This window comes from Kogia breviceps, chromosome 18 (genome assembly GCF_026419965.1).
Source record: "Kogia breviceps isolate mKogBre1 chromosome 18, mKogBre1 haplotype 1, whole genome shotgun sequence".
In the NCBI taxonomy this organism is placed as follows: Eukaryota; Metazoa; Chordata; class Mammalia; order Artiodactyla; family Physeteridae; genus Kogia; species Kogia breviceps.
This window is the reverse complement of record NC_081327.1, coordinates 4,221,677-4,244,214: the sequence shown is the minus strand read 5'-3', so window position 1 is coordinate 4,244,214 and position 22,538 is coordinate 4,221,677. Positions and strand designations below refer to the sequence as shown.

The 22,538-nt window shown below is 41.5% G+C and overlaps 3 protein-coding genes across 5 annotated transcripts in view; 1 reads left to right on the top strand and 2 right to left on the bottom strand.

The window, feature by feature from the left end:
* LOC131744634 (zinc finger protein 665-like) overlaps positions 1-22,515 on the top strand; it is a 34,954-nt gene extending 12,439 nt beyond the window's left edge. The window contains exons 3-5 of one of the 2 annotated variants that reach the window (XM_067018804.1): positions 725-851; positions 4,925-5,097; positions 22,408-22,515. In XM_067018804.1, coding sequence (XP_066874905.1) covers positions 725-851; positions 4,925-5,097; positions 22,408-22,500 — 393 coding nt within the window. In that variant the 3' untranslated portion in view covers positions 22,501-22,515. Of the gene's footprint in view, positions 1-724; positions 852-4,924; positions 10,818-22,407 lie in introns of those variants that run through there. The other variant, XM_067018803.1, reaches the window with a different exon arrangement.
* LOC131744510 (zinc finger protein 665-like) overlaps positions 1-22,538 on the bottom strand; it is a 341,106-nt gene that overhangs the window by 220,033 nt on the left and 98,535 nt on the right. The window lies entirely within an intron of this gene.
* LOC131744559 (zinc finger protein 836-like) overlaps positions 1-22,538 on the bottom strand; it is a 383,402-nt gene that overhangs the window by 292,868 nt on the left and 67,996 nt on the right. The window lies entirely within an intron of this gene.

The window sequence follows — 22,538 nt, the reverse complement described above, 5'->3', positions numbered from 1 at the left end:
CCGCGTCCCCCGCATCGGCAGGCGGACTCTCGACCACTGCGCCACCAGGGAAGCCCTACGCCCCAGCCTTTTTTTCTGTTATAATGTCAAATGATTGACAGATTTTATTCCAGCTCCCGTTTTTTTGTTTTTTTGTTTTTTTTTTTTTGCGGTACGTGGGCCTTTCACTGTTGTGGCCTCTCCCATTGCAGAGCACAGGCTCCAGACGCGCAGGCTCAGCGGCCATGGCTCACGGGCCCAGCCGCTCCGCAGCACATGGGATCTTCCCAGACCGGGGCACGAACCCGTGTCCCCTGCATCGGCAGGCGGACTCTCAACGATTGTGCCACCAGGGAAGCCCAAGATTTTGACTTTTTTTAAAGCCACTGTGGACTTAAGATTTCACTCATTCTATAGGTCATCTAGATATTGAATATCACTCAGTATGTAAAACATAATATGTAATACTTCTGCATAGACAATCCATTATTGAATTTCATTTGTATGTATTTCATATATTTTCCACAAAAATGAAAAATCCACAATAATTGGAGGATATCATAATCTCATGAAAAAGCATAAGAAATTAAAATTAGAGACTGTTAATTTGCTCCAAATACCTTTACGTGGATTTGTCAGAAGACATACTTCAACTGAATTCATTCTTACTCCTCTTTTCTTGTCATTTTGTGTGCAAATCAGAACTCTCCTCAGGGCTCCTTGGTGAAATGTGTTTTCATTTCAGGAACAGTTGACATTCAAGGATATTGACATAGAATTCTCTCAGGAGGAGTGGGAATGCCTGGAACCCGCTCAGAGGGCCTTGTACAGGGACGTGATGTTGGAGACCTACAGGAACCTGCTTTCCCTGGGTGAGGATCACTTCCCTCTAGAAGTAGGGATCTTTCTTCCCTTCGTATCTTTGCATTTCCTTTGTGTGCCTCATTTGAGCCGGTTTTCCTTGACTGATCTGAAATCTCTGTTGACTCAGATGTGAAACAGTTCATGATATGGCATCAGGAGTATAAACCTACCTTTTCCTCTGATGATCTGTGCACTTCATGATCTATCAGGGGTTGTTCTAGAGTTCATGTAGTTATGGCAAGGTTGTTTTTTTTTTTTTTGCTGTACGCGGGCCTCTCACTGTTGCAGCCTCTCCCGTTGCGGAGCACAGGCTCCGGACGCACTGGCTCACGGGCCCAGCCGCTCCGCAGCATATGGGATCTTCCTAGACCGGGGCGCGAACCCGTGTCCCCTGCATCGGCAGGTGAATTCTCAACCACTGCGCCACCAGGGAAGCCCACGGCAAGCTTTTGATATACCCACTTTCCTATTTTCTACCCATGGGCTTTTGATTATGGAGTTCAAGGAAAAGAACTATGTTTCTGCATGTTATACTCTTCCCTGTGTATTCAGGAGGAGGCAAGCAGTGGATGAATTATTGAAATAATTTTCTAGACCCATCGGTAATGTCCTCAATCCTCTGGTGAACAAAGAACTAAATTTCTGGAAAATCCACAGCAAATCATGTTTCTTTGTTCTTAACTGGAGGAATTTCTGTTTCTCATCTGAATATTTTACCCATTTTGTAGCCAGAGAAAGAGCCCTAGGCTGCAGATAGTAGGTGAATGCCTTTGGGCATGTATCAGAGTTTGAATATAGGTCAGATCTCAGAAGGGCTGAGGGGAAGCCTCCTTATTAATAGTGTTTGAGAAACTCTGCACACTCTTGTTGGAGAGTTCTATGAGAATACCGATGTTTGCTTATTATTATGAACTCTCAGAGGAAGTTTTTCTTCCCCATAACTTACCACTCTTTCAGCATGTAAAATGTATTCTTTCACCCTCCAGTGGTGCTGCAGCTCCTGCAGAGACAAAAGCAAGGTCTTTATCATGATCCACAACACTCCATATGTGGCTCCTGTGAACTGGTTGTTGCTTGAATTTGAGGAGTGTGAGGCGGGCTGTTTTTCGTTTCTCTTTTAAGTAGCACCACATTTTATTAGTGTCATTTATTGATGTCTGTCTGTTGTGTTGGCAGCAGGGGCAAAAACAGTCAACTTTCTCATGCATTGAATGTGATGGTAAAATTTCCTCAGTGTGCTTCTGCTGGCTAAGGGTGGCCTGTGGTGAAAGTTGAAAGCCGGTTCCCATTCCTGGAACATGCCCAGCGTGGGCTAGGAGGCACTTTGCGGAGGGAGGAGCCCAGCCCCTCCCTGGTACGCGTGTCGTGCCTAGGGATGTTCAGCAGAAAAGGTTGCCAGTCCTGGGCCGGCAGCAGCCCTGAGCAGAGAAGTGCCCACCGGGAGGCTTGAGACCAGGCCGTGAGTCTGACAGGCTGGCGGTGAGGCCCTGCTGCCCAGTGATCCCAAAGCCTCCTGCGCACTTGAGTGCCAGCTGTCCGAAGCGAGCTGTTTTATTGGGGTTTCTTGCCCCCTCATCTCTCCCTCAGGGCATGATGCTATTGGAAGCTCAGTTCTCAGTCAATATAGATAAGAGCTGATACCTCCAGACTCAGTACCTGAACCTTTCCCAGTTCCATCCACATCTGATGTTTTTAGGCTACGTAGTCAGAAGATGGGAAGACACTGGCTGTTCTCTTATTCCATCTGGCACCTCAGAACCTGCGTGGAGCTGTCTCAGCCCCTGTCTGCTTATTTAGACCCCTCAGCCATTTCTCATGTTCTGCTTTTGCCACAAACTGCAGGGTATGTGTAACAGCCAGTTTGAATGGATCTGTGTGACTTTCACTTAGGAAAACTCTGAAGCTAACGGACAGAGAGGTCCTTTTTCTAATCCCCAGTCTTCCATGAGGTGGATACGTGACTATTTCAGGGTTTTACTGTGGCATCTCTGCGTAGAGCTCATGGTTCCATCTGAAGCTCCTGTAGAATCTGACACACGTATCTTGCATTTTTTCCACTCTTGTACTGCTCTACCTAGTTGGGAAATGTATACTCTTCCTGATTTTGTACTCCTCTTCAGTTTGTATGATTGTGCCTCTGTAACTCTGTTTTTGAAATACCTAGTCCTAGGCTCTGAAATTTTTCTAGTTTGTTTGCTGTGATAATCCACCCTTAGTTAATGGACAACTCCTGGTGGACTCTATGGAGTGGGTTTACTGGATAACAGAAAATTCTTAGAGAGAGTACTTTTCCTCATATCTTGTAACATTTTCCTGCTATGTACAGAATCACCACTTCAAGCTATTTAGCGGAGAGTTCAGCGTGTTCCAGGTTACCACCAGAGCCTGGCCGATTAGCCTTCACACATTCTTTTTTCTGGTTTTGTGGAATGACACAAAGGCATGTCTCAAGGGCACTGTGACAGTGTTTCATATATGCTAATGACCATCCCCTTTCAGCCTCACTGAAATGGTGTGGGAATTTCTCCTAAGAAAAGTGTCCAAGTTCACATCCCGATCTTTGTGACACCGTTGAGTAAATTGTCGTTGATGCCATATTTTTGGTCACCTGTGTGTGCACCATTGTTTATTCTACGTCTACACCTAGTTTTGAAGCATCTTAATGAGAGAGCTTATGAGGTGGAGTGACACCTCCGATGATGAACCAGAAACCATTTCCAGGAGGGATGCCTGAACGACACCTTTAGTTACGCAGCTCGCGTCTTCTTGCGTCTCCCTTGAAGTTTTCTTTTTAAACTCTTGGAGTTTGCTGTAATGTTAGGCAATTTATACTGCTTGTCTGGGTAGTCATGCTTAAGTTATGTTGTCTTAGTCTGTAGGTCCAGGTTCAAATCCTGTTTCTCTCACTACTTTCTGTGTCAGTTGGGATCATGTACATAAAACCGTGAGTCTACTGTCCTAATTTGAAAAATTGTGGTAAGTTTCTTCAAGCCATTTAAAGGAAATTATTACTGTTAGATGCCTTAGAGTAGTGCATGTTTTTAGTAAAGACTCAAAAGGTAATTTTGTATATCAAGATACATGAATAGTCTGTCATGTTTATTGACATCCCTTTGCATTTTATATCGTATGCTTTTTTTTTTTCAATTTGTCTCAACAACATCGTTTCTGACCATAGTTAATAAATTTACCAATTGCTCACTCTTTATTATGTATCTTTTGGAGCCAGTGAACTGGATGTTTAAGGGCACTTATAGGTTGGGAATTGCTCCATTAATTGGTTGTAAATATAAATGGAGAATGTTTTATTCCTAAGTATTTAATTTTGATTTACAGATGATTGGCTTTTAGATGTTTTATGCTTTTTCATGGGTACATTGTTTTATAGGAGGTACCAAGAAAAACATTTTGTTTTTTAAAAAGTTGTTTTATCAAATTCTTCATTTTCTTTATGCTATATTTGTTTCCCAATTCTATCTGCAACTCATTTAGATTATTCATTAATATGCTAGTTTTCTTTTTTTTCTTTTATTTTGGCCATGCTGCACAGCTTGTGGGATCTTAGTTCCCTGACCAGGGATTGAACCTGGGCCCTCTGTAGTGAAAGTGCGGTGTCCTAAGCACAGGTCCACCAGGGAATTCCTGCTAGTTTTCTATTACTGACTGTTACAATATATTGTCTGCTATTTAGCAATTATTTATGAATAATAGGTATGCAGAATATATGCATAGTGTAATATATTTTTCCCCTCAGTTATGAGACAGCAGTATGTTTGCTGTTAATTGGTGTGTGCTTACACATCATGGTGGAAATATACACTTCCTTTGATAGCTAACAGAAGTTATTCCTATGTGAGTATTTTTGGCATAGGTTGTTTGAAAGTACAGTACCCTAAAATTAATCACTTTTTCTTTAGTAAAGAATCATTCCTTTTGTGTTCCTAAAAACTTTAAGATCTTTGTTGGAAAGTTAATAACTTTGGTATAAATGTTGGTTTTCATGTAATATCAGATATTTAACATGAAGCATTTATTTATGAATTAAAATGAATAGGTTACTTATGGTTCTTTTATCTTCTAGACATCTCTCGTATACACGTGATCAAGAAGTTACAACTAAAAGTAAACAGTGGTAGAGGAGAAGTATTACAAACAGTGATGTTGGGAAGACATGAAAGGAATAAAATGAAACATTTTTACCTCAGGGAAATCCAGGAAAATATATCTGACTTTGAGTCTCAGCAGAGAGATGAGGTAAGAAATTACAAAGGAACTCCTATGTCCCATAATGAAAATCGTACTGATGAGAGAGATGGACTTGGTAGGAGTGTTGCAGGAATTAAGCCTATTGAAAATAGGCTTGCATCAGGCTTTCGGGATGAATTGCATATATTTAAAAGTGAACAAAAAATTGATGAATTTAATCAAGCTGACAAGAATATCAACAGTAGTGCCTCATTTTCACCACTTCAGATAATTTCTCCTGTTGTCCAAACAGGCATTTCTGATACAAATGGGAATGATTTTATGCATCCTTCAGTACTGACACAAGACCAGAGGGCACACAGGGAACAACCTTACAAATGTAATGAGTGTGGCAAAACCTTTCATCAGATCTCAAACCGCACTCGACATCAGATCATCCATACAGAAGAAAAATTACATAATTGTGATGTATGTGGCAGAGTTTTTAGTCGAAATTCAGACCTTGCAGTTCATCAGAGAAATCATACTGGAGAGAAATCTTACAAATATAACGTGTGTGGCAAAACCCTTAATCATGGCTCACACATCACTGGACATCAGGTAATCCATACAGAAGGGAATTTATATAAATGTGACATATGTGAAAAAGTCTTCAGTCAAAAAGCATACCTTGCAATTCATCAGAGAATTCATATTGCAGAGAAACCTTACAAATGTAATGTGTGTGATAAAATGTTTCATCACAGCTCGAATCGTAGAAGACATCAGAGAATCCATACAGGAGCAAAACCATATAAATGTGATGTATGTGGCAGAGTCTTTAATCGAAATTCAATCCTTGCACTTCATCAGAGAATTCATACTGGAGAGAAACCTTACAAATGTAACGAGTGTGGGAAGGTCTTCAGTCGAAAAGGAACCCTTGCAAGTCATCAGAGAATTCATACTGGAGAGAAACCTTACAAATGTAATGAGTGTGGTAAAACCTTTTATCACAGCTCAATCCTCACTCGACATCAGATAATCCATAAAGGAGTGAAATTATATAAATGTGATGTATGTGGCAAAGTTTATAGTCGAAATTCAAATCTTGCAATTCATCAGAGAACTCATACTGGAGAGAAGCCTTACAAATGTAATGAGTGTGGCCAGGTCTTTAGTCAAAAAGCAACGCTTGCATGTCATCAGGCAATTCATACTGGAGAGGACCCTTACAAATGTAACGTGTGTGGCAAAATCTTTCATCATAGCTCGAACCTCAGGAAGCATCAGGTAATTCATAAAGGAGGAAAATTATATAAATGTGCTGTGTGTGGCAGAGTCTTTAGTCAAAGTTCATACCTTGCAAAACATCATAGAATTCATTCTGGAGAGAAACCTTACAAATGTAATGACTGTGGTAAGGTCTTTAGTAAAAAAGCAGTCCTTGCAGTTCATCAGAAAATTCATACTGGAGAGGAACCTTACAAATGTAATGAGTGTGGCAAAGTCTTCAGTCAAAAAGCAGCCCTTGCAAGGCATCAGGTAATTCATACTGGAGAGAAATGTTACAAATGTAATGAGTGTGGCAAAACCTTTCATCAGAGCTCAGCCCTCACTCGACATCAGATAATCCACACAGGAGAGAAATTACATAAATGTGATGTATGTGGCAAAGTTTATAGTCGAAATTCAGACCTTGCAGTTCATCAGAGAAATCATACTGGAGAGAAACCTTACAAATGTAATGAGTGTGGCAAGACCTTTAATTACAGATCGAAACTCAGTAGACATCAGTTAATCCACACAGAAGAGAAATTATATAAGTGTGATGTATGTGGCAGAGTCTTTAGTCAAAATTCATATCTTTCAAGACATCAGAGGATTCATACTGGAGAGAAACCTTACAAATGTAATGAGTGTGGCAAAACCTTTAACGATAAGTCAGCCCTCAGTCGACATCAGATGATCCACACAGGAGCAAAACCATATAAATGTGATTTTTGTGGCAAAGGCTTTCGTCGTAATTCACACCTTGCAGGTCATAAGAGAATTCATACTCAAGAGAGACCTTATAAATGTAATGTCTGTGGCAAGGTCTTTACTCAAAATTCACACCTCAGGATTCATCAGAGGATTCATACTGGAGAGAAACCTTACAAATGTAATGAGTGTGGCAAGGTATTTAGTCAAAATCCAACCCTTGCAAAGCATCAGAGAATACATACTGGAAAAAAACCTTACAAATGTAATTAGTGTGGTAAGGTCTTTAGTCAAAATTCACTACTTGCCACACATTGTAGAATATATGCTGTAGAGAAACCTTTCAAAAACATTGAGTGCTGAAAAGCCTCTACTCAGGTTTCAACCCTCACTACACATTAGGTAATAAATACAGAGGGGAAACCATATTAATGGAATATAGGTGGGAAGGACTTCCTTCAAAATTAACACTTTAAGTCCACGGGAGATTCATAGTGGTAGAAATCATGCAAATGTCTTCGTGTGGCAAAGCCTTACCTACGATTGGATAATCCATGCTAGACAGAAACCATAGAAATGTAATGAATGTCTCAGAGTCTTTAGTCAGAATTCATACCTTAGTATCCACCAAAGAGTTTATACTGGAGAGAAATCTTTCAAATATAATGTGTGGCATATCCTTCAGTTTACTTTCAATCCTGCCTTACCATCAGGTAATCCATACTGGTGAGAGACTTCAAGTGAGGGTTTTAGCAGGTGTCCACATGTTATGCTTCATTGGAAAAATCACGCTGGAAAGAATCAGATAAACGTATTTAGTATGACTAGGCCTTTTGAGAAGAAATTCATTCACCAAAGAATTCATTCTGGAGACTACCTCACAAATGCCATGAATGTGAAAAACCTTTACTCAGGGCTCACATCTCACCAATCATCAAATAATCTATGCTGGACAGGATATTACAGATGTAATGAATGTGTCAAAGCTTTTGTGTTGTGCCTTGAGTGTTCACCAAATACTTCATACTTGAAAATTCAGTGAATCTTGCAAGGTTTCAAATTATTGCTCATTCATCACTAGATATCAAAATACTTATCCTGGAGGGAAACCACACAAGTGTAATGTGTGTGGCAAGAAATGTTGTAAAGATTTTCATCAAGTATCATCACCTTTGGTGTAATGATATGGAAATTTTTTGAGCCCTTCTGACAACAGACTGTATCAGAATCCATACTAGAAAGAAATATCTTTAGTTCTCTGAGATTAATCTGAGATATTGCATACAACAGAATAATTACAAGTCATGTATGGTAAAACGTATGACATGATGTGTATGACAGGAAGAAGGACATTTGTGGAAATGGCCCGTTATCTTCAGTGTATAAATATTTAATTATTTGTCTTTTCTTGAAAAGCCTATGTTGCCCTTAATGCCTTTCAGCCTGGAGTTTGAAGTCTGTTGATTTTATGCCTTAAGTACAGGCCTTTCAGAATGGTCTCTGGGAAAGAATAAGATGATGGGGCTGACTTCATTAGCTATAGTTCATCCACATTCATGTCCCCCGGTAAAAGTGGGACCCTTTATTATCAAAGTCAGTAGTGCGTGAGTTAACATGAGTTGGGAGGTGGCAGTGAGTGGTGTAAAACTGTGACATGACTAATACGCTTACTGTGTTCAGGCCCTTCTGTAGATAGGCCATTACGGGTTACAGCACAGAATGGTCTACCAGCTGGCCGTGAACAGAGCAGACGGGACAGTAAGGAACTGGGCTTTTCACGGGAGGAGAGTGACAGGTTCCTAGGGACTGATTATGTGGTAGAAACAGTACAAAGGAAAAGCTGATCACTTTTTTGCAATGAACGGGAATAGGTGTTGTATATATGTATGTTTAATGAAAAAGGAGTCTTCTTGGAAATTGAAAGAGAGCAGTTAGCGTGAGAGAAGAACAGTATGTGCATGTGTACGATTCACATTTGACTGCTGCCATTACATTTTGCTTTGGTTTAATCCTGAGTCAATTAAAATAGGTGTTCTTTAATTAATAAAGTCCATCATCTTTCATAACCCTGGATGAGTCATGTTTCTTCCACCAACACAGTTTTATTCCACCTCAGTGCTTTATATCAGAAGCTAGCATTGCATCATTAGGCTCTCAGGGTTGAAAGAATCTGTAACAGTTTCTTTCCCCGATGGAATCAAACAACATACAGTTTATGGATTATATATTCATAATTTGTATCTGACTTATTCTCTGCAAACTCTGCTCCAGAATACTTATGTGGCTATAGTGAAAATACCGTAGGAGTGCATTTCAGACTCTGCCTTCTGTTAAAGAACGAAAATTGAACCAAGTAAATGTAAAGAACCAACTGGCTTTCTTGAGTGATTTGTGAATCAGTGTGCATCCCATCTAGTATCAATAAATAAAGAGGGGCTCAAAGCAGCTGTACAAAATGGAAATCTTTTGTAAATAGAAACCAGGCAGGATAAGAAGGATATTTCCAAAAGAAAAAAGTTTTTTTGGCAAGGTTACCTTTTGCTGGGGGAGGGATTGCAAAGGTCTTACCCTGTAGATTACATCTGGAGTGTCGTTCAGGAAATTCCAGTGGTTGATTTAAGGTCACATGCCTGGGAGGGGTGAAACTGCAAGTAAGTCTTGGTTTGCTGTCCTGGACTGTCTTGTTTATTTTGAACATTCCCTACAACCTGCTCCACATCCATGAGTATGCATTACATGAATGTAGTTCTGCATATTCTTTGCGTCCAAGGTAAACCTAAGGCATGCATCTTGATTTACATGACGGGAAAATACGAATATAGTACGCATATGCCAAATATTAGAAAACTTAAAAATCGTAAATCTCTCTTGTGCTTGAATCACTCAATGAAATAATTTGAAAATATCGATGTTCATGAGTTTTCTCTTTAAAATGAACCGTGTACAATGGGAATTTTTTTGTTTGATAGATAAACTTGAAATTTCATACGTTCACTCCCCCAATATTTTTTGTTGTTGCTAATTGTAATTGTAGCCCTTCAGTGGAAAAAGGTGGGACCCCCACTAAAGGTCATTTAGATTGACATTAACGTTGAAGTGTTATGAGAATGTATGTTACAATTATTCAGGTTTCTAGGGGGACAGGGGAAATTTCTAAGTTGTTCAAAAAATGATTTGAGGCACCAGGGAATGGTCACTGGCTTGGTTTGTTAATGTGATCACTCTTTGAGGCTTGTTAGAGGATTTGCATATGTTTTGAACTTCCAGTTTGCATCACAGGAGGGATCCGTCAGGCTTCCTTATCAGCTTGCCCAGAGAAGCAGAATAGGAAGAGGTTGTGAGACTTAGAAGGTGTCGGTAATCAAACATCAAAAACTGGAGTCAGACTTTTTAATAAAACACTGAATGTTTACTCCTGAAACTCCTGATTTCTTGGTTAGGATACACCATAGTTCTCTTTTCCTTTTTTAAAAAAATTTATTTATTTATTTGGCTGCATTGGTCTTAGTTGCGGAGCGCGGGCGCGGGCTCTTCGTTGCTGCATGCGGGCTCGAGAGCCCGCAGGCTTATTTGCCCCACGGCATATGGGATATTAGTTCCCCATCCAGGGATCGAACCACATCCCCTGCGTTGGAAGACAGATTCTTAACCACTGGACCACCAGGGAAGTTCACCGTACTTTTCTTCATGCTCATAATTCATTACAGTTTTCCCCCTGCAGCAGACATATGTTCCATTGTTCAATAGGGTTGTTGAAAACGTTTGTAAAATACTATTTAAATAAATTGCCTAAGATGTTTTTACCCTCGTTTAATAAAAATTAATGCGTGGAACTGTTATTTAGATAATCTAAGCAATTTACTAGAAGAGCAATTATCCAAAGGCTATTAAAATTTTGATTATAGTCGTATTAAGCAATAGGTTACATGGTTTCTTTTCTTTTGATTTTTTTTGTTTGTTTTTGTTTTTTTTTTTTGGCAGCACCCCATGGCTTGTGGGATCTTAGTTCCCCGACCAGGGAATGAACCCAGGCCGTGGCAGTGGAAGCGCTGAGTCCTAACCACTGGACCACCAAGGAATTCCCTACATGGTTTATTTTCTACTGTAATATATATATTTTTTAAATACCCCTTTTCTTTAGCAGTATCTTTTCCTTCCAGACCTATTCCCTCCTTACACCAAGGGATGTATAAATCTGTGGGTTGTCTGGGGACTCTTGTGACATGAATATGCTCATAACGCAATGACGTGTACAAAGTAGGGGCACTATAAACATGATAGAAGAGTGTCCTTTTAGGGGTTCGGTTAAATGGAAGAACTGGAATGGCCAAATGGTGAAGTGAAATCTTTTACCTTGGGAGTTGGCTATGGTCAGGTGTTTGAAAGTCAAGTTTGTGGAGTTGAACAAGCAGTGAACTTGTTACCGAGTCCAAGCTTGCTCTGTTAGCCACACAACAGGCCAGTAAATCGGGAGACGACGAAGGTATTGAGGCAAGGAACAGCAACTTTTTCGGAGAGCTGGCGGACTGAGAAGATGGCAGACTAGTGTCTCCAAAAAAACCATCTTATCGGGGTTTGGATGCCAGTTTCTTTTATAGAAAAGAGAGGCAGAGGAGGTGGGGAAGTAAAGTAAAAAGGCCGTAAGTCTTGCAAATATCTCCTGGCCTGGCCAGCCTCGGGGAGGGGACGTGTTAATTTCTTCTTTCTTGCAGCCATTCACAGGGGGACAGGGTCAGGATGCTTCCGTGCGACATTGAGGCAGATGGGCAGGGTTCCCTGAGGTGTAGGCAGTTGTGTATAGATAGTATCCTTTTCGTGAACAACAGCAACAGGAAGCAAAGGTTAAAGTAAAAGAAACGGCTCCAGCATGGTGTCAGGATTGACTCTTCCCTGTTACAAACTGAATGAAATTATAAGGATGAATAACAAAGATCGCAAGATTCTTGAATTCTTACAATTTATGAAGATGTGTTTGGTAGCCAGAAATATGGTTTGTCTCGCGGTTGCAGAATGTGCACTTTGAAGATTAAAATTCTCTCATTAGGTGGGTGGTTCTTGAAAAACAAAACAAAACAAAAACCCTCAGTTTTCTTCCTCCTGTGGGAGGAAAATCCAGACCTTCCTGCTGTGTGTTTCTTTCCCCTGTGTCTCCTTTATGCTGACACTAAGCCACCCTTACACAGAGCACTTTGGTTTGACAATTTTGGTCACCAGTGTGCAGGGATTTTCCCCACAACAAGCAAGTCCATACAACCCCAGCTGGATGTCCTGCAATGCAATTCAGCTCTGACCCTGTCTTCACGGAAATAACATGGAGACCCCACAAGACTGCCCCTTCAGCACATTTCATATGCCCGTTGCGAGTTCAGCTTATCCACCTGTGCTTCTTATTAACTGGTTATGTATCACAGTTTCCAGCAACTCTCTTTCTCTCAGTTCAATGAATTGGCTGGAGCGTCTCACGAAACTCAGGAAAACACTTCCATTGACCAGTTTATTGGAGGATATGATAAAGGATACAGATGAATAGCCACATGAAAAGATACATGGGCGAGTTCTGGGATGGATCCAAGTGCAGAACCTATCATTGTGGAGGTGGGGTGTGTCACCCCCCTAGCGTGGAGCTGTCTGAACCAGCTAGTGTTGGGATTTTATGGAGGCTTCCTCAAGTAGGCCTCATCAATTATTACCTCCTTTTCTAGCCCTACTCCTCTCCTCTGAAAAAATGGAGGGTAGGGTTGAAAATTCAAAGCTTCCAATCATGGCTTGGTCCTTTTTTAAGATTGAAGTATAGTTGATCTACAATGTTGTGTTAGTTTCTGTACATCAGCAATGAATTCAGTTATCTGTATAATTTTTCAGATTCTTTTTCATTATCGTTTATTACAGGATATTGAATATAATTCCCTGTGCTGTAAAGTAGGACCTTGTTTTTTCTGTTTTATGTATAGTAGTTTGTATCTGCTAATCCCAAACCCCCTGTATTCTTCCTCCCCCTTTCCCCTTTGGTAACCATACGTTTATTTTGTATGTCTGAAGTCTGTTTCTGTTTTGTGAATAGGTTGATTTGTATCATTTTTTAGATTCCACATATAAGTGATATCATAATATTTGTCTTTGTCTGACTTCACTTAATAAGATAATCGCTAGGTACCATCCATGTTGCTGCAAATGGCAATATTTCATTTTTTTTGTGGGTAATATTCCATTGTATATAAGAACCACATATTCTTTATCCATTCATTTGTTGGTGAACAGGTTGCTTCCATGTCTTGGCTGTTGTAAGTAGTGCTGCTGTGAACATACAGTTGCGTGTATCTTTTTGAATTATAGTTTTGTCTGGATATATGCCCAGGAGTGGGATTGCTGGGTCAGATGGTCACTCTGTTTTTAGTTTTTTAAGGAACTTCCATACTATTCTACATAGTGGCTGCACCAATCTACGTTCACACCAACAGTCTGAGGGTTCCTTTTTATCTAATGTGGTCTTCAATGGCTGTTTTTATGTGGGAGCATTCCTGTGTAGTCCACGTGAGTCTGATATTTTTGGTGTGCGGGCTGATTTTAGTATGGATGCCCGCCGTGTCTTTTCTCACTGTGTGTTGGCTGTTATCCCCTTGACAGGGGATGTGATTGGAGTGGTGGTGACCAGAGGCTGTACTGGATGTTGAATGGGGCCTCCTCTTTGCTCTGTGGTTGTCACAGCCCTTTCGGGGGCTGGGTCTGCTCCCCAGTTGTTGGAGTAGAAGCTCCATACCCACCCTGAGCACTCCTGCTGGGAGAGGAGCCAATGAGTATTCCGCCGCAGGAGCCGCCCACCAGGAAGTGCACCCTGTGGCGTCGCCTGTCACTCCTGTGTGCTCACAGAGTTGTTGGCAATACCCTCGGCCACGCCTCAGCCACGGGAACGCAGGCAATTGGCCTGGATGTCCCCCGGGCGCTGTACTCACAAAGCCACAGGAGCAGATCTGCCTAAGTCAGGCTCCGGGACCCACCACAGTGGCGCACCTGGACCCGCCTTGGGAGTTACGGAATCAACCCACACCCCGGCTTCACCTCCGCGTGCGCTGCTAACATCAGACCTACCCCAGCCACTGGAGCCCCAGTAATCCTCTCAGATATCCCACAGGCGCAGAGTTTACAAAGCCCCCAGCGGGTGCACATCCTCCAAAGTTGCAGCGTCCCCAGACCCGCTCAGATTTCAGCCCCCCGTGTGTGGACAACCCGCTGACGTTAGGAGCTCCTAATCTCGTGGAGGATGAGCCCTGGCTGCTCCGGCTGCTCCCCATGCCCCGCCCCTCGCCTGTAGCGCTCCGCCCAGGCCCTGCCCCCAGCCGCCCCGCCTCTTCACTCCGCACAGGCGCAGTTCCCAACTGGAGGCGGAGAGCACCCGGCAGAGCTCACGCTGCTGGGGGTAAGTTTCTTTCTAGTGGAAGTCACTTCACGGTCGCCCTACACGTCCTCAGGATTTGCGCGTGACTTCTGAAATCCCCACACCCGCCCTTCCTCTCCAACTAAATCCAGGCGTAGCCGGTACAGTCCTTCCCTTTTGGCTTTGAAATGGCTCTGAGGCCGGTCCCTGCCCTTGGCTTTTCTGCCTTCGGTTCACATAGACACCGCCTTTTGCGACACTTTCGTGCTTAAAACCCTTTACGACCTTCCTCCCTTTCCCCCCATGTAAAGTCCTCTTCCCCGAGTTGTATTCCAGACCCTCAGCCTCGCTCTCCCGGCCTCTGGACGGCAGCGCCGGCCGCCCCGCTCCCGGACAGGCCGTGTCCTCTCCCCGGTCCTGGGATTCCGGAGAACCCCCCGCCCCTCTGTCCTCGCGTCTCCTCAGGCTGGTGTTTCTGCTCCCCCGGCCTCCCCTTCGTAGTCAGCCCTTCCCCTCACCCCGCGAAGGGGGACTTGACCTGGGCCAGACGTGTGACACCCAGTGTTCCTCAGCCTCCGATTCTACCCCGCTGGAGAATGGCCTACAGAGCAACGTGGTATGGGGAGAAAGAGGACAACGGTCACAAGAGGAAGGAAGAGAGAGCAGGAAGGAAGCATAGCCACTTGGGGCGCCAGAGAGTGGAGAGGAAGGGAGTGTAAAGGGAATAAAAGCGATGTGGTCGAGGGAGAGAGGAAGCAGAGACGGGGGAAGAAAGAGGCAGAAATGTATGGAGATTTAGGACAGTCAGAAAGGTGGGGAGAAAGAGCGATAAGAGGGGGAACAAGTTGCAGAGTGGGCGTCACAGGTGTGAAGGAAGAAATAGGGGAGAAAAAGCAGTAGAGGGGGACAAAAAGAGAGAAAATAGGGAGCTAGACAAAAGGGAATGAAGTGGGAGCACCTAGTGTAGTGCAGGTAGAGGGGAAACTGGGTCCAGGTGGTTGGTGGGTTGTTTGGACATGGATGATTAAGTTGTGATGTGCGATTTGTGGCTTTAGAATTTAATACATTTAAAATCTGTTTATACAGATAGAGGATGAGAATTGCAGAGGATCTGTCTACACGGCTTGTGCATTTTGTAGTTATTTGTATCCGAAGATAGCTTCCAGTTACAATCCCTGTTCAGCCACGGGGCAGGGGCTTGATTCATCAGTCAGTTGCGGGTCACCCCGCTTCCCTTTTCCTGACATAGGGTAGAGGATGGGGGAGAGAAGTGGATTAGAAGCGACTGACTTTGTATTTCATGGTGCCCTTTTAAAGGGAGATTAAAAGTGTTGTTTTTTCTAATGCTTTTACTTTTTTCTTCCTCGTTTCTTTACACTTAATCCTTTTTGTAGTTGGGGATAAATCTTAGTACATTGAATTTCAACTTTTTATAAATAATTGTTAACTTCTGAAAAAAGCTGTGGTGGCTTCCTACGATCGACTCATATCATTCTTTTCTAAATAGGCTATATTCCCAAAATTGTTTTAACTTTGAGACCAAATTCTTTAGATTAAAAAAAAATTAGAAATTCTTTTCAGTTTGTTTCAGGTTTATTTGAGGCCTGCATTTTACCTGAAAACTGGATTTGCCTCTTGATGGCTCTTGAGCCAAAAGACACAACAAAGTCAAAGTCTAGGAGAAGGAAGGATGTATTACTTACCCCGTGTAAGGAGAACACCTAGGATCTTTCCTAAAGCAGTATTTCCGGGAACAGCAAAATTAGGGAAATTTTAAGTTAAGGGTGCATGCGTATTCATGAAGGGGCTCGGTGGATATATGCAAATTCATCATGGGGCTTGAGCAGAGGAGAATTCAGCATAGAATTGGGGCAAAGCTTGACAGAGTCTGGGTCTAGTTGACTGAAGTCACTAGGGTTAGCAAAGGTTAGCATTATCATTCTTTATGTTCCAGTTAGTTTGGTGGTTGAGTGCTTGAGGAGGTTTGGATCCTGCAAAGCAGCTCAAGAATATGCTTCAGGTTAATCTTTACCTTCAAAACAGGACTGGGAGTCTTTACAACTGATTTTTTGTCTCTGATATGGTTAAGTTATTTCCCTGGCCTGGCAATAGCTGTTTATTTTACATTCTATTGTTCCCGTAAAATCAGTAACTACTGAGGCCTATTCTTTTGTAAGGGCAAGAATTGTGGCCAGGTGTAGATCACAGGATGGCTTACGCTTAAAATGGCTTCTCCTCTGTCAAGGAAACTATGTCGGATTCTCTTTCTCCAGGGACCCTCTACCCTTTTGCCTACAAAATTCCCCCTTGAGAAATTGCACTCATTCTTGAGCAGTACAGGGCTGAAGGTCATTCTTCTGTACTTGCTTCTTGCTGAGACTGGCCGTTGTAGTCTCCTTACTTAGAGGGGTGAAACTCTCTCGCTTCTAGAGCTAGAAAAGCTTTGGGGCCCACAGGGGTAGTGTCTGAACCTTGCTTAAAAGTCATTATTCTAGGGCTTCCCTGGTGGCGCGGTGGTTGAGAGTCCGCCTGCCGATGCAGGGGACACGGGTTTGTGCCCTGGTCCGGGAAGATCCCACATGCCACGGAGTGGCTGGGCCCGTGAGCCATGGCCGCTGAGCCTGCGCATCCAGAACCTGTGCTCCGAGGCCACAACGGGAGAGGCCACAACAGTGAGAGGCCCGCGTATCGCCAAAAAAAAAAAAGTCGTTATTCTAGCAGGTGTAGGAGAGGCACAGCTAGAGAGACAGTTGACAGTGACCTTGTCACACACAGCCGCTTATCAATAATACCAGTAAGAGAAGCAATGTCATTAGCAGAAACTTGAGCCAAGAGCCCCCTGGTGTAAGATATATGATTTGCAAATAATTTCTCCCATCCCATAGATTGTCTTTTTACTATGAGCATGCAAGCACAATAGTTTGTAATTTTGGTGTAGTCTAATTTTATCTGTTTTTACTTTGCTACCTTTGCTTTTGTGGTCATATCTGTTCAATCATTGCTGAATCCAATGTGATGAAGGTCTTTCCCTATGTTTTCTTCTAGGAGTTATATACTTTTAAAAATCTTATGTTTAGATCTTTGATCCATGTTGAGTTAGTTTTTGTATAGGGTGTGTGTCACTTAATGGTCCAATTACATTCTTTTGTATGTGGATATCCAGTTTTCGCAATACTTTTTGTTCAGTAGACTACCCTTCCCCTATTGAGTGGCCTTGACACTCTTGTGGACCATCCTTTGACCATATATGGAAGAGTTTATTTCTAATGTTTTTATTCTGTTGCACTGGCTGGCTGGCTGTCTTATGCAAGTTCCACATTGTTTTGATTAATTTAGGTTTGGAATACGTTTTGAAATAAGGAAGTGTGAGACCTCCAACTTTGTTCTTTTCAAGCTTGTTTTTGCTATTCGTGGTCTGTTGACATTCCATGTGAATCCATGTTTATTTATTTCTTCAAAAACGCTGTTGGGATTTTGCTGGGTATTGCTTTGGATCTGTTGACTGCTTTGGGTACTATCGTCATCTTGACAATATTTTCTTTCAGTGCATGAATTTGGGATATCTATGCATTTATTTTCGACTTTTCTAATATTTTTCAGCAATGTTTTTAGTTTACAGTGTGCAAATCTTCCCCTTTGGCTAAGGGTATGCTTATGTATTTTATTCTTTTTGCTATTGTAAATGGAATTGTTTTCTCAATTTCCTTTCTGATTGTTTATCATTAATAGAGAAAAACAATTGATTTTGCATGCGGATTTTATACCTTGAAATTTTTCTGAATTCATTCGTTATATCAGTGTTTTCTGCGGAATCTAATGGATTTTCTACTATTAGATTATGCTGGCTCTAAGCAGAGATATTTCTGCTTCTCCTTTTCCTAATTACCCAATTTCCTAATTACCTTTCATTTATTTTCTTGCCTGTTTGTCTGGCTGGAACTTCCTGTTATGTGTTCTTTTTATTTATTTATTTATTTGGTTGAGTTGGGTCTTTATTGCTGCGTGCAGACTTTCTCTAGTTGCGGCGAGCGGGGGCTACTCTTCGTTGCGGTGCGCGGGCTTCTCATTGTGGTGGCTTCTCTTGTTGCGGAGCACGGGCTCTAGGTGGCGCGGGCTTCAGTAGATGTGACACGCGGGCTCTAGAGTGCAGACTCAGTAGTTGTGGTGCACTGGCTTAGTTTAGTTGCTCCGTGGCATGTGGGATCTTCCAGGACCAGGGCTCGAACCCGTGTCGCCTGCATTGGTAGGCAGATTCTTAACCACTTCACCACCAGGGAAGTCCCCTATTATGTGTTTTATAGCAATAATGAGAGCAGGTGTCTTGTTTTGTTCCTGATCTTAGAGGAAAAGTTTTCAGGCTTTCACCACTGAGTGTGATGTCAGTTTCAGGCTTTTTATATATGTTCTTTTTTGTTCTGAGCTAGTTTTTTTTTCTCCTGTTTTTAGTTTATGATTGTTTTTATCATAAAGGCTTTTAACTAGTCTAATACTTTTCTGCATCAATTGAGATGACCATGTAGTTTTTTCCTTTCATTCTACTGATATAATTATAATGAAACATTTCCATATGTTGAACCATCCTTGCGTGTGAAGAATATGTCCGTCCTCCTTGGTCATGTTGAATAATCCTTTTAATGTGCTGTTAAATTTGGTTTAATATTGCTTTATTGATCATTTTTGTATAAGTATTCATTAGAGATATTGTACTCTGGTTTTCTTGTAGTGTCTTTGTCTCGCTTTGGTATTAAAGTAATTCTGGCATTGTAGATTGAGTTTGGAAGTGTTCCCTCCTATTCAATTTTTTTGGTAGGGTTTGAGGAAGATTTGTCTTGTTTTAAAATATTTGGCAGAACTCTGCAGTGGAACTCTCTGGGTGCCCTTTATTTTTGATTAGTGATTTTCAATTAGTGTTCTTCATGACTCAGTCTTGGTAGGTTGCATATTTCTAGAAATTTATGCATTTCTTCTAGGTTATTCAGTATTTTGGCCGATAACTCTTTGTAGTATTCTCTTCTAGTTTTCTTTATTTCTGTAGAATCAGTTGTAATCAGTCCCCTCTTTCATTTCTGATTTTAGTTATTCAATCTCCAAGAACCCCTTCAATGAGGATTTTATTCAGTTGCTTTAGCAGCAGTCATGGGTTGGTTAGGGTCTCAGACCGCTAGTCTTTTCCACACACTCAAACTGTGCCTGAAGAATTATTCCTCCTTCATGTATGGTATTGTCCTTGGACTGCTTTTCCAGACATGCCCACCTACCCAGATTCCTGATACATCTAACTATACAGAATCTGTCTCTCAGTCTGAAATAGAAGACTCTTACAAACTGCTTCCTGCTGCCCAGACTGAGCTCAATGTAATGATCAAAACAGCCGAAGCATGTGTGTGAGGGAGGATGCCAGACTCTGAGATATGAGGTAGTGTTCCTATGACCTCATCTCCTCAAAGAATTTCAATCATCTTTTCACCTTTTTTAAAAATAGTATTTATTTGGCTGTACCACGTCTTAGTTGCGGCATGCGAGATCTTTTTCTTGTGGCATGTGGGATCTAGTTCCCTGACCAGGGATTGAACCCAGGTCCCCTGCATTGGGAGCACGGAGTCTTAACCACTGGACCACCAGGGAAGTCCCAATCGTCTTTCAACTTGAGTGATGGCGGTTCACACTGGAGAATAGGAGCTGGGAATAGTTTTGAAAAACTTTTAAATTTCTTGAATCTATTAGAAATTTCTAGGGAGCATATCCAAAAGGGGAGAAATTCTTCCTTTTCCATTATTCCTGGTGGCAGACAGGGTATCCTGTGGACAGAGGAGGAAATACTGAGGTCTGAGCCATGGAGGACCCACAGAGAAGCACATGTGTCTCAGTGGATCCCTGCCTCCCTGAGAATTTTCTTTACCCCAAATCTAATGCTTTCTGAAATCTCTGAGGACCCCTGAAATACCATTTATGGGCAAAGAAATGGAATCACAATCAAGGACTTTCAATTTTTAAAATTTTCAGTAAGTTCAATGAATTTTTAATTAGTAAAAAAGAAAGAACGTGATGTCAATAATTGAGATTAGAAAATATTTGCCCCATTTCTCCAAATCAATACAAATCAACTGTGAAGCCTAGATGAAATGGACATTTTCTATGAAAATATATTCTACCAGTATTGACTCCAGTAGAAATAGGAGTCTAAACAAACGAATATCCATAGAGGAAAGGGAGAGTTTTATGAGTCCCATACAAATAAAAGCACCAGGGTCAGATTAGCAGGTAGATTCTTCCATTCTGTTAGAGAACAGATAAGCCAATGCTACGTACTCAATTCAAGCCTTAAAGAGGAAGTACAATTTCCAAATAGTTTACATAAATAAAATGCTGATACTCAAATGTCCTAAAGTTTGTACCAAAAACAATACTATGAAAAGATCTCACATCTGCATACAGATGGTAATATTTAAAATAAAATATAGCAAAATAATAGATGATGGCTATGTGAATTTTATGTCTGGAATTCAAGCATGATTCAGTGTTTGGAAATCCATTAATATAGTACATCGTAGTAGTGGGTATAAAGAGAAATCAGGGGATCTTACTCATGGTTACAGAAACATCTATTTGGAAGAATTGAACGTGTACGCATGTTAACTTAAACTCAACACTGGGAACTGATGCATTTTTTTCTAACATGTCAAAATGAAGTGATTATCTTGCTCTTTGGGAAGCACTAGAGTTATTCCGCTAAGGTTAGAAAACCACACTAAAAACATATGATCACCTGTTCAATTCATTTCTCATGTGTTGGAGGTTTAACCAGGGCAATTTAAAATGGCATGAGAATGGGAAAGAAAAATATAAAACTATGTTTGCAGATCATGCAGTCATACATCTGGAAACAAAGGAATTGATAGAAAATCTACAAAAGATAAGTCAGGAAGATCATAGAAATATACAAAAACAGTAGCTTTCATAGGTGCAAAAAACAATCATTTACAAGTTATAGTGCGAGAAACTTTAATTAGAAAAGCATAACCAGAAATGAAATAAACTAATTGGGAGTAAATCTAACAAACTTTTTAAACCTATGTGAAGAAAACTATAAAACATTCCTGAAATATATGAAAGCGGATATAAACAAATGGAAAATCACATCACATTCCTCGGTAAAAAACTCAGTATTATAACAAGGTCAATTCTCCTTAAGCTAATTTATAAACCTGTTCCCGATATAGACACTCAGTTTCTGAAGCCAGCAATGTTATCGAAAAAATCTTACAGAATAAAGAACAAGTAAGAATAGCCACAAAAGAGAAGCAAAAAAGAGTGGCTATCGTAGGAGACATGTTTATTCATGACTGGTAGATCAGTGAAGTTAAAAATTCAGAAATATGCCAAAGTGCGTAACAAAAGTTAGTAAGTAGCAAAATCTACAGTGGAGATACTAGTATTCGGGAAATGGAAATTCCTATCACAATGACAAGAAATGGTTTTATTTGTCACATCCTATAGTCAGACAAAGGTCAAAGAGTAAAAAATAATTAAAATATGGTTGAATTATTTAATAAGGCTTGATTCTCAAGCACCTGAGTGTAGCCAACTCCTTGCTCACAGTCTCCAAAGGAGTCCCTCATACAATGGCACATTTGGGGTTGAAAATTTTCCTCTGATTTTTTTTTTTTTCCGTGCTGCCGGGTTTGCGGGATTTCAATTCCCCGACCAGAGACTGAAACCCGCGGGGCAGTGAAAGCCCAGAATCCTAACCACTAGGCCACCGGGGAACTCCCCCCAAATTCTGATTTTTTGATGCTTCCAAGTGAATGGGGGACACAAGAAAAAGTTATGCTCTGAAGGGAAGTGAGTATAAAATTGCACATTCCGCACAGGCACAGTTTTGCATTTCCGATCACACTCCAGTTTCCATCACCTACTCTAAACTCAGGCTGTCGCTTAATTAAAATAAGAAGTTGTAACTGCCTGAGGTCTCCCAAGTTCCGGGATGCAACCGCCGCTCACAACCCCCCGTCCCTCACCCCCAGGTCCCAGCGCTCCGCCGCCTCGCTGCTCAGAGGATCCGCGTCTTCACCTGCTCGCCCTTCTCACGTAAACCGTTCTCAACTCTCCGCTTCTAACGTAAGGGGTCCGTGCATCTCTAACTCTGCACCTAACC